Here is a 12,424-nt window from a genome sequence, read left to right on the forward strand (position 1 = left end):
AAGCAGTCACTTAGTAATACAGGTAAAGAACATCCAACAAACTCCCCTAAAGGTGTACGCTTTACCTGCAATGTCTAGAGTGCGTGGAACAAACAGTCGCAGAGATACAAGCTATTCAAGCATAGACACAGCAGTGTGGTATCAAAACAAAACCAACAATAATTAAATAGCCCCCATTACAAGGAGCTCAAATAATCATGACAACTCAAACAGTATTCTGAAACTAAATAATTCCAGTAAATCACATCCCATATATATATTGATATTACTTTGTAAGGTTCACACTTTCCTGTATAAATGATGCACACATTGTGGTAAATGTTTGTATTTTAATGGAAGTATTAAATGAACAACATTGTGTTATTTCTTTTAGATACTGCAATGCTGCACTTCCAACACGCCCCTGCACTTCATTTCAAACGGTCACGTAAAGGAAAGCAGAGATGCTGACACCACACAAGATATACAGCACGAAAAGCAGAGAGTTACCATATGTGAGGTCTATGAAGTCATACACATTAGGTGAAACTTTCGTTTGGTTAGCCATGTGTCCATTATCAAAAAGCAAAACAGGAAACATTTCAATGGAAGAATAGTCACAAAACCTTTTTTCATTGTGCGCTTTATGCGTTTAAACGTTGGAAGCAACCTTGGTCTAATCGAAATTCTGTAACATGATGTTTGTCTTGTTGAAATGGTAATAACACATTTACAAGCATGTCACAATGTATCTTCTCCTGGGATTCCAAACAGAACTTGCCTTGCTATGAGCTGATTACAGAGAACACCTGACATTGTGCAGGATAGGGCTGACTTCAAATAAATATGAGAAGTGAATACAAATAATACAGATGCATCTATGTCAGTAGCCGGTAACTAGCACAGTCTTTGCAGAGACAATTCAACTAGGTGAAATGCATTGGTCAGCATGCTTGCATGTGTGTGTCAGTTATGTAAGAAGGACTAGTAGGTGAATAACAAAGCTACACCATACACTCATAATATAACCACCTTCCAAATACATTATATTATTTTTCGGTTGCAGGTTTCTTCACCCACAAACCCGCAACCGAAACAATCTTTACTGCAGCAAAATTTCTTTGAATATAGCAAAATTAAGCAAATCCTTTCTTTGTCTCAAACCCTACAAACCAAACTTTAGAGGTTTACTCAAATCAGGTTACAGCAAAGCAAGAGGGATTCTAAGGTACGAGGGGTATTGGTGTGTGTGCGTACAGGCAAGCTGCTGAGTCTCTTTGAATATGAGACATTTAGCTTGATTAATGACATTGTAAAGACAAACTCTTACATCAAGTTTTTTTTTTTTTCAGGTGCCACTAAGTAGCAGTAACACACATCTGTATAACCCAAAGTATGTAACAGACCGTAGCTGTGAGACCACCCATTTGCTAACTTGCATAGACGTGCAGTTGTTTTGTTACAGAGCATACTATGGATTTTGGAAGGTATTTTAGTATGTTAAAATGTAAGCTAGGATCAAGCCATAGTCTGAAGAATTAAAACAGTAACACAGCCACTGCTGTAAATTCAAAATGAGAGCCATCGGTATGATTCAAAAGCTGATAAGCGTGACATACAGCAACAGCATGTGTAGAATAGTGTAGATTAAGAGAATGACAAATTCTTGACAATTCGATAAGTGATTATTCAGATATGAAACACTGTGTCATACAGATGGACGGATGTACAGACAGACACCCCACTCATCCCCAGAATCTGATATTATCTATAATTTATGTTGAATAATGTTACTGTTGTAGAACATTCTGCAGTGTTTACAGGAAACACATTTCTTTACCTTTGCTGTAGCCCATATTGTGCACATTGCAACACATTTGAACATATTCAGAACTACTCTGCCAGATGGGAATGTTTGCCAGTAGAAAGGTACAACACATAATGCTGTGCTATGGCCATAGATCTGGCTACTTAAGCAGCCAATTTTTTTCCTTCCTATAACTTTGACACAAAACATACAAATCTACAAGCTGAACGTTTGTATCTCCAGCAGATGGGTTACCTGACGGTGCCCCCTGCCCTCTGTATCCTAATCCTCTCCTCATACTGAGTAGGGTTGTGCTCCTTGCTCAGGGCCAGAGTGCTCATCTTCTTACTGTCCTCCCCACTGGCCCGGCACAGCACTGCCTGCAAACAAACAAACACTTTCACTGGCTCATGAACCCTCAACTTATTGTCTTATTTTTTACTTATTTATGATTTAGATCACTATGTACAGTTGCCACCGCTTCGAGCGGGCGCGTTTGTGTTAACGTGATTCACCTGCAGTAAGTGATCGACGGTATAAACTCCCACACAATCACCAGTACAGTAGTCAAAACAAACAAGTGTGCATGTGGTTAAAAACCTTAAGACCCTCTTACAATAATTAAAAAGATGTGTTAAAACCTACGAACGCAATAAAAAGTAAGTCCAAAAAAGTAATGCAAGTGCAGAAATATACAGTACAGGTAGGCTGCATTACTGCAAATTGTTTCCAGTGAAGAACTCTGTGACACGCGTCTGGATGATTACTTTTTTGCAAATATGGATGGCAAACTGTGTTTTCTAAAAAATGCCAATTCGGCTGTACATCTGGATACTGCTCTATAGCAAGCAGCAGTGTTACAAGCGAAGCACGGAAGCTTACATCATCGGTGTCTTCCTGTTGCAGTCAATGCTGTTTTTTCAAACAGTAAACTCGACACTGCGTACAGGGATTAAATAGCCAAGGTACAGTACAGGGGTAATCGCTCAGTAACGAGGTGCAAACAGCTGACTGAGGGATCTGTTAGGCTTTTACTACAGTAAAGAGCTGCCTTTTGTATTGAAATCTATGTGAATGGCAAGGTAATGAGGTGAACAGCTGATGCGTTTGTTATTGAAATCAATGGGAATGGCGAACAGCAGTATTTTCCCGATATAAACGGCTGCCTGAAATAACTCTGTATGGTATCAAGTGGTGGATACTGTATTTAAATATCTGTGCAGGTTAGCACGCAACACAGCAACTTTGAGACTGCCTGCCCGAGGTAATTCTGAACAGTAAATAAATCTACACATTAAGACATGAACACGATCTGTTGCTGCAGAGTTATTAAGAGTAGTAAATTACTCTGAGCAGGAAGGCTCATCCGTGATGCTTTGCTTTCACAAGAATGGGAGAAAATACCTTGCACCTCAGTGAAACAGCTCCCTCTGGCGGAAGTAAGACAAATTGGAAATTAAATACTACTTTGACGGGATTTTAGAAAGTATCATGTTTCCTTTATTTATTTTACTTGAGTACATCTCTCTGCGATACAGAGAAATACCATATCATATTTGTTATGCACAATCAACTTCTACAAAACACTGGTCTACATCCTGCTGACCATATTTTCCCCTTATTCAGGTTTCAATATGATGCTTAACTTTGTAACGGATACCTTACATCCTCACGCCTGATCTGAACCTACCCTGCTGTCTCCCAGATTTGCGATAAACAGCACGTCATCCACCACCAGCACACAGGTTGCCGTGGAACCATCCTTCCATGCAGGTTTCCTGGGGGGGAAGAAGATGTGTTACACTGTTATTCCTGTCTTCACCCAAAGCAGAAGGGAACAGATCAGAACAGAAGTAGCCAGATCTTTAGTCTGTAGTTTACTGCTTCGATTTAAGTCACACCTCTGTTACCAACACTGACTGTGCCGTGTCAACATGCTGTCAACAAAAATTATGGGGAACAACACACTAAGAAAACTGAATTCAAAAACAGCGTACTTCCTAAAAATGGGCTGTTTGTACCAGCAACGTCACAATAGCGCCTCACCAAGGGTTAAGCGCTCCTGACACCAAAGAACAATCTGAATCCTTAAAACAAAAAATAAATGAGTCAATGAAATCTATCATCTTAAGTAAATGGGGAATTACGGATGGTATAAACAGAACACATGTGGGCAACTCAAAAAAATACATTTGTGAGTAAAGAAACAACCCTCTGTGTTCATGTTCCCCCTTACTTGCTGATTATCTTTACATTACCCACTTAGAACCATTATGTATTCTGGCTTCACTTGAAAAGAATTTTTGCTCACTCGTGGCATAAAACTGATGGAACACAAGGATTACAGGTAGTAACCTCTACATCTTTTAATATTTCAGTATTCTTTAAAATACCAATACACCTAAAATAAAGAAAACAAACAGACTACACTATTTACAGAAGGCTCAATGCATGCTCCAGTTGACGCGTTGTACATTCTGATTACAGTGCACACCTTGCAGTGGCTGCTCTATAGTAGCCTGAAGCTGGATCTAAAGGGGATCGGAAAGGATAACTTACTGGCTTGATGCGTGTTTCAGAAAATCATCGTCAGTTTGTTTGAAGGAGTCCAAGAGAGACTTTTTCACCATTTTCTCCATGTTGCTCACATCACCTGTACAAAAAAAAAAAAAAAAAAAAAAGAGAGGAGCTCGGTTGGATCAGTCTACTTCATAACAAGCCATCTGAAACCCAGGCTACCAGCCAACAAATAACATCTACTGTAGACTCCTAGGCTGGGACCATCACACTTTATTTGCAGATAACAATACATGATTCTAGTTTATTATGTAATGAATGCCCTATTACACTGCTCATACCAAGCATAAGGCTGTTACCAATGTGTGTGTTAGATGCAGATAGGTAGATAGCACTGTACACACAACACAGGGGAGTCAAGTACAAGACCATGTGGCACAGACTACGCTATTCTTATTAATATGCTTGTACAGTATGTGAAAATGCAGAAAATGTGACAGCTATTGGCAGTAAGGGCTTTTGTCCTTTTTTTTTTTTTTTTTTTTTTGCCCAACAAGGAACACATTTTGATAACAATTTGAACATCGTGGTTAAGGCTAGGAGTTTATCACGGAAAATAAGAATGTAAATCACAGAGCAGCCACGGTCAATGCTTTGAAAATGGGAGGGAGAATAAAGTCACAGGGATAAAAAAAATAAAATAACTCTAATAAAAGCATATTGTGGCGTTGGCGTACACAGGTTCAGCAAAGAAGGACGAGACAAGCAAATGCAATTGTAATGTGTTTCTTTTTTATTTGCTCTGTAATGATGACTACTAACTACAGTAGCATTTATAAGCTCTGAACGAAGCAGAGAAAAAAGACGCAAACAGGAGAAAGGGTAATAGACAGCAAGCGTAACACACTGGAGGCGAAAAATACACACAAGGATCATACAAAGAGGGTGTGGGGCTGACAAGAGACATGTACATTAAATTAAGTGCAACAGTACAACAATTAAACAACAAGTGCAACAATAACTTCAATTAAAAAGAAGAAACTGTTCAATGTATGTCCCGCAGCGAATGCTGGCAGTTAGTATAGTACACACACACACACATACAGATACAGTGAGTTTATGAACTGTTAACATAAGTTTCAAGAAGTATTTTATCGAAGAGCTTAGTTTGATTCAGATTTTTTTCTTCTCCAAAAAACAAACAAAAAAAAGGACAGCAAGTACAGTGTTGGAGCTAGTTCAAAATATGAAACTATTTATTAGAATTAACAAACGATAAATGCATTTTTTTTTCTTTAAATGTGAAATTTAATGTTAATGAGAAACACTTCCCAATAAAATCACATACAGATTGAACACAATTTACAGACATCCCCACAAGTCACACACATCAGCAAAAGACACCGTGCCTAAATCCCAGCCCTAATCGTGGTGTGTGTCATTGTGCTGGCTCACCTTTGGGAAACTTGCGGGCGAGGTTGAGGTGGAGATTCTGCGCTGCGAATCTAGATGCCCGGGCGCCACCATGACCGTCAAAAACAGCAAAGTAGGAGAGACGAGAGCTAGTGAAAAAGAGCACAATCATCAGTGCGAATCTGCAGTGGCTGAAGCACAAGATCTTTCCGAAACTGTAGCTATACTTCTTGTATACAGACAAACGGTTTTAATTGTTATATGGATATGTAGCTCAATAATAATCCGATATGAATTGTTACACCCTCAGCAGCAACACAGAAGAACATGATGACCACCCTGTAGAATTCATGCATCAGTAGTAGGTGTGTAGATGCTGTTAACCTCCAGCTCTGATGCTACAGAATGTCTACAACAACAAGTCTTCATGTAATTAAAAGTAAGCAATGAATACTTACACGCTGGCTGGAAGAGGAGAGACCTCAGCAGAAAAGTCGTTTAGTAGAACATGTGCATCCTGCATATCCTCCCTCTCCCCCTTCCTAGCTGCCACAAAACCCTTGAGCCTGGGGGCGCCTGTAACACACAACACAGCCGCTGTTAAACACATCCCTCTCTCTGCTCACTGCAGACACAGAGACGCAACACATAATACCATCCTCACCAAGGGACTACAGTAAACTGTTACAATACATATTAAACCATGCATTAATACCAATCACTAGGCAGACGACAAGAAGCCGTGTTGTTCTGCATCGTGAACTGTGTAGAGCATGTATTAAAATGACCCTCCTGCTCAACCCTGGCCTGTCTTGAATGTGTCTTATTCAGCCAGGGTAGCTGATGCCTACAACGACTGTTTTTGGAATTGAAATTTAAATTGCGGTGCGTGTGGTTAAGATAGGGAGATAAAATACTGTCATACCTATTCTTGACCACTACATATAAAACATATTGTAACAATGAAATGTTGCGGTATTATTTGTATTTATCAGTCGGGACTTTCCGCCAAATATTGAAGTTTGATTATATCAGTCTGCATTCCTCAAGTGAGTGGTCTGTTGATATTTCTACTGTTTCAATGAGCCTCCTGATAGCTCATCAATCAGCCTTGACAGCTCACGTCGCCCAGCTGTCTGTCTGCACTCTGGTTACTATAAGTCACTTTTTTTTCAAATAAATTCATTGCTACCCCAATACAGATTGCAAAAGGATCCCAGAAGACGCAGGACAGCAAAGCAGCATTTGGAATTACTGAAAATTTTACCAAACAACGATTCTGATGCAGCAAAGACGGACAAATATGAATCTGGCTCTGAAGCATGAATCTTCCAGCACCAGTGACACCGAGATATTTCTGGTCAATGCCCTTGGATGAATTAGAAGCTTTCACTGCACTAGTACATGCCAGAAGCCTAGCTTACTGTTGGTAGCTGTGCCAAATGGCAAACACAGTCTGTGGTAAGTGCACTGCAGATGTTGAAAAGCACAGGACCTGTGTGATTGTGCCAGCACTTAGACAGTTAGACCACATTACTGTAAATGAAGCCCATTCTGTTCAAATGTTTATTTATTCATGTCATTTTGATTATAGTATGACTGTGTATAAACACATAGCTTTGGTTGTGTATATGCGCGTTGTTATGTAGGCAATATAAAACCATTTATTTAAAAAAAAAAATTATACTTATTTACATAATTACAGTTGTACAGTTTCATATGTATATGATATACCTGCATATACTAAGCATGACATCAGGTAGAAGAATTCAGAGTCGGTTCTAGGCCTCCTAGGAACCGGATTACCTGATTCCTGGGCAGAGTTAATAACACCGTTTTTGCCGCTAAAACACTACAAACTAACGCACGCGTTTGTGGCTGTAGGTTGAAACAATCTAGTTCATTGCATGAAATGGCCGGAGTGGGGGAGAAGAGAAGGGAACGCAAACCAGCTGACCGCATGCATTTCTGCGTGTTGTGCTTTCACATTTTTTAAATGGTCAGTTTGAGAAATAAAACTTTAACAGCTGACCCTGCTTTAGTACAAAGCTCTCGATACATACTGTTTTAAATAATGGTAACGGTGCTCTTCAATTACTGTGGCCAATTCTGTTGCTGAAGAGATATTATCAGCTTATCATCCTACCATGGAATCTTGTGCAATTAAATCACTTAAACTCCTGACGGTAAACAATGTAACAAAATCTACTGGGATGCAAGACGCAAGAGACGAAAAAAATTTATTCCTGTTGACTCAAAACTTTATTTAGGCACGCTACGATTTGACTGGCGAAAGAGAACATTGGTTTATTGGAATTCACAAAGACAACTTTTTTTCAGCTTGGTACGGTTTCCTTTTCACGTCCTTATTTAATTCTTGCTCTTTTTGTTGCATTACAGCCCTTCATTAATAACATTAAGTTTTCAGGGCATTCTGTTAATGGCACACGTGCAAAACACAAACCTTAAGTGTATTTTTATTTGCTGCTGCTGTTCTTCTACATTTCCTAAATAACTGTTCATTTTATGCTACAAACGTTAGTGTTGAAACACATTGTTTGTTTTACAACTATGTCCTTTTTTAAAACCAATAAAGAGATTTTGATGAAGAACATAAACGAGTCAAGTACTTAAACATCTTTGAAGCAAAATGATGAATTTCATTTGGTACAGACTCTCGTGTGTGTGTTACTTATAGATATATAGATAGATAGATATAGATAGATAGATAGGAGTGACGTCACCTCATAGTCATAAATATTGACACTTGCTTTTAAAGGGAGATGCGGCATTTTTGTGCCTAACCCCTGAAAAAGTTGTTTTTTTGTTAGTTTTTGTTGCATTTCTAACCATTTTAGTCATAGTCTGGAGCTATGCATTATAATTTCTCATTTCTCTGTGCTTCAGTGGTACAAACAGATTGATACACAATGGTGCGATTGACAGAGCACGGTGTTTTGCAGAATCATCGTCCTAAAGAACCGTCGGCGCGCACCGGTGGCAAGCCTGTTGCATAGCAGTAAAGGTACACGTAGCACAAGTTGAAAACCACTGGTCTAGTCGGTCGAGTGGCTCTGCTACAACAGGTCACGTGGAAAACTGAGACGTTTAATTTTAGCAAAAAGGGATTCTAAGAGGAATGGAATCCTGAAAATGGTTTTGTGTAATATCGCAAACCGGGTAATCTGGACACCCGAGTACCGAATATCATCCCTAGTATATACACTTTTTTTTTTTTTTTTTTTATATTTGTTTCTCTCATGTTTTTACCGTTTTTTGAGATTGCACTTGATGTAACAGATGTTTAAATAAACACATTTCTCTTCAAATGTCTGTTTATTTACAATGTTTTGGTTGTGTAGATGCTTGATATGACATTCCTGAATAAAACTACAACTTATATTCAATTGTTTGTCCTTTCATTATAATATTTATGTTGTTTTTAATACACTGGTCAAACTGACCATTCATAGTTGTTCTAGGTGTGCCTATAAAGACGGTCGTTCTAGTGTTAATCCAAACAGAAACCAATATCTGAATTCAGACAAACAAAACAAACAGCCTATACTATTCAATTTTTTTTTTTTTTCTTATCAAGTGCAGTCTAAACTAATCAAACCAATCGGCACACTCCAAAAAACAGTTGTGTTGAAATGTCTGAAAACCTTTACAAACTTTCTTTTCCACTAGCTCTTGGTCTTTGGCGCCATCCTCTCCATGTGCCTTCCTTTTTTCTGTCTTGCCCCCATCTCTGGAGCTGAGTTCAGGGGCTGGGACTGCTGCAGGAATGAGGAGAGAGAACCGGGTGAGTTCCTGCAGTGTAGTAGCATTAATAGGACATCACCTGATCCCCACATAGATTCCTGCGTGCTGCATACAATGCAAATGATATCTCCATAAACTCAGACAGCAGTAGTGTATCAGCAGCTTTTCCTGTATTATGAGAAAATATTTTAATACTGTCCCAACATGCAAAACAACCAAATACATTCATAAAAATAACTGGAGCTTTATTAGGAGACCCAATTTACACTGGACCCCTCCAATTTGGATGTGGACAGCTGGGTCTTTTGATTCCCTTAGAAAGCAAAATAACGTCCACTCAGTGCCTGATATTCCAACGCCTTCTTGGCCAGCATAACCCAATTGAGTAGTTGTGGGATGAACTTGGACATTGCATGAGTAGCTGCGGTTCTCTGCCCCTTCATTAACTCAGTTGTAAGTCATGCTCCTGGAGAAATGGGCCACATTCTTGCAGGACATTTTTTACTCAATCATGTGACATGGAAAAGTAATAATTTACCTGAATCTCTTGCAGGGGGCAGTTCGTCAAAGAGAGAAGGTGCTGGTGTTGAGGCTGGGTAAAGAAACGAAAGAAAAGGAAGCACATGAAGGAGGATTTCTATACAATATGACTGGACCATGTTCAGATTACAGAGTATAACTGCCACCATACTAAAAATACCCTCCTTCTTCTTTGTCTGTCTTTACAGTGCTTATAATTTCCAGTACCTTACCCGAAGTGTTTGCAGGGGGCAGATCATCAAAAAGGGAAGGAGCTGGTCTGGCAACCTGGTTTCCTGCTAATATAAAAAACACAGGAAGAAAGTCAAATGAACAATGTGATGGATGCCATTACTTAAAACTAACAGCGTACCTGCAAAACCACATGCCCACTTACTGCAATGCTGAAACTGACCTTTTAACAGCTACGATGCCAACATTAATAACAAATAATTAATAAAAATACTAAAAGGTACGTTTTTCAGGATTAATTTTTTTGGACATGGCAAATTATTTTTTTGCATTTCCTGCAGGGGGACTGCACAAGGGAAACCCCATCATAACCCACTGCCAGTTAATTGGACATTACCATATTCTGAATCAATTTTATTACTGCTTATATTACAACTAACATTATCACTATTGAAGATCTTCTTGCAGATGGGAACAGTATAGAAGTAAAAGTTGAGGCACCTTCCTATGGAATCAACTTAGTCAGTGTATCTCAAGTTTTACATGGCCTAGCTGAAATCAGACCATACTGCATAGGAAGTGACAGGATAGGACAGCAAGCAAAGAACCAAAGATCAACACAGTAAGAAAACAGGGGCCAGTGATAATGCTACTAAATGTAAAGACAATACATTTTAAAATGTTGGTTTAAGTACACCAGAATTCAATCTGGGCTGAAGTATAACTTCCTATATGCCAAAACTTTAATATTTTTCATTTAAATAGTGACTGATCAATAGAAGCCTAGAAGTAGTGCCAGGGTGCAGCAGTCAAAAAGGTCCCCTTTCATTAAGTTTTTGTTCCCTGCCTCACACAATTGCTTGATCGATCATCCACTAATGAGTGAAAAAAACATTACTGGACTTATGCATAAGGCACTGATTAACGTTGGGATTTGGGAAGAAGGATTTAATGCAAGTGGTCATCAGGTGGACCAGAAAAAAAGAATACAGGACCACTGTATATAACATCTGATAAAAAACAAAGAAAATTATTAGAATTATGAACACTATAATGAATGTATTGCTCCTGAAATGCTTGAAGCACACATTCCATGTTGTCCCTGCACCAGTGGTCATTACTCTGTATTGCAAATAGACCAGGCTGAAGTTAGTTACTTATTTCCGATTCAAGGCTGAAGTTAGTTACTTTTACAGTTACGTATTGAATATTAGCCCACATTCTAAGGGGGAAATCACATCGACAGCTTGGTTGTGCCACCTCAAGTAGGATATCACTAAAGCTTGAAAATGTATCTTCAAACTAAAGCACATTGCAGAGTGGCACAAGCAGGCGTTCACAGGCTACGCCATGAAACAGACAACCCCCTGGTCAACAGTTGCCACTTTATTGTATATTAGCTCACACTCTAAGGGTTAAATCATTTCAATAGCCTGGTTGTGCCATCTGAGTAGGGCACTTATTTTAAAAATAAAGTACACTGCAGCATTTGAAATGATGCAACAGCACCACTTTTATCAAGCAGTTTCCCGATTTGTGCAAAGCAGCAAAACTATGGAGATAAGTTTATATTTCACTTTTTCTCTCTATCATATTTCAATTCTCAGGGGGGCCTGCATAGAGAAAGGTGTGTTTGTGGCAGAGGAGGAGTTAATCCTTTAATCCTTCCTGACAAACAAAATTGACTTGCTAATTGTTATTGGCAATTACTGTAAATTAGAGCCAACCTGCAGGTACAGTCAGCAGCCAGTACTAATTGTGAGTGTAAAATGTGTGTTTGAATCAGGAAGCGGCTTAGCCGTCCGGTTGACCAGTAGGAAATCTGTGTTCAGTTTTAGTTTAGTGCACCAAAATGGAGCTAGGTGTTTGTTTAGTTTTTGTTTCATTTTGTGTAAATAAAAGGCGCAACCCTGCATTTAAACCCAGTCCCGTGTGCAATGGTGAATTTTTGCGCTGGAAAAGAACTCTGAGACGCTCAGCTCCGTCACACAGCCTAGGCTCTGACTGAGTCCCAACGTGGCCTTGTGTCCCCTTCCCCCAGGACTCCTTTTCTACGGCTAAGTTGCAGACACTCTCACTTACTGCTCGGCTCTTCAAGAGACGAGAGTATTTCATGCTAGCACCTTTTCATATATTATTATTTATATATAATTTTTAGCGACTAGGCTGTCTCCCTGTACTAGGTTTGCATCTGTGCACATGATAGCCTACGCTAGCTGTCTTTTTTACAGT

The 12,424-nt window shown here is 39.2% G+C and overlaps 1 protein-coding gene across 3 annotated transcripts in view; it reads right to left on the minus strand.

Moving 5' to 3' along the window:
* The window catches only part of LOC121323299 (integrin-linked kinase-associated serine/threonine phosphatase), a 32,550-nt gene that overhangs the window by 14,977 nt on the left and 5,149 nt on the right, over window positions 1–12,424 (minus strand). The window contains exons 2-9 of one of the 3 annotated variants that reach the window (XM_041264279.1): window positions 10,234–10,296; window positions 10,020–10,073; window positions 9,382–9,495; window positions 6,175–6,292; window positions 5,759–5,865; window positions 4,346–4,439; window positions 3,477–3,564; window positions 2,042–2,166 (exon numbers count right to left, since the gene is read on the minus strand). In XM_041264279.1, the coding sequence (XP_041120213.1) occupies window positions 2,042–2,166; window positions 3,477–3,564; window positions 4,346–4,439; window positions 5,759–5,865; window positions 6,175–6,292; window positions 9,382–9,495; window positions 10,020–10,073; window positions 10,234–10,296 (763 nt within the window). Of the gene's footprint in view, window positions 1–2,041; window positions 2,167–3,476; window positions 3,565–4,345; window positions 4,440–5,758; window positions 5,866–6,174; window positions 6,293–9,381; window positions 9,496–10,019; window positions 10,074–10,233; window positions 10,300–12,424 lie in introns of those variants that run through there. The other 2 variants (XM_041264278.1, XM_041264280.1) reach the window with 2 other exon arrangements.

This window comes from Polyodon spathula, chromosome 11 (genome assembly GCF_017654505.1).
Source record: "Polyodon spathula isolate WHYD16114869_AA chromosome 11, ASM1765450v1, whole genome shotgun sequence".
In the NCBI taxonomy this organism is placed as follows: domain Eukaryota; kingdom Metazoa; phylum Chordata; class Actinopteri; order Acipenseriformes; family Polyodontidae; genus Polyodon; species Polyodon spathula.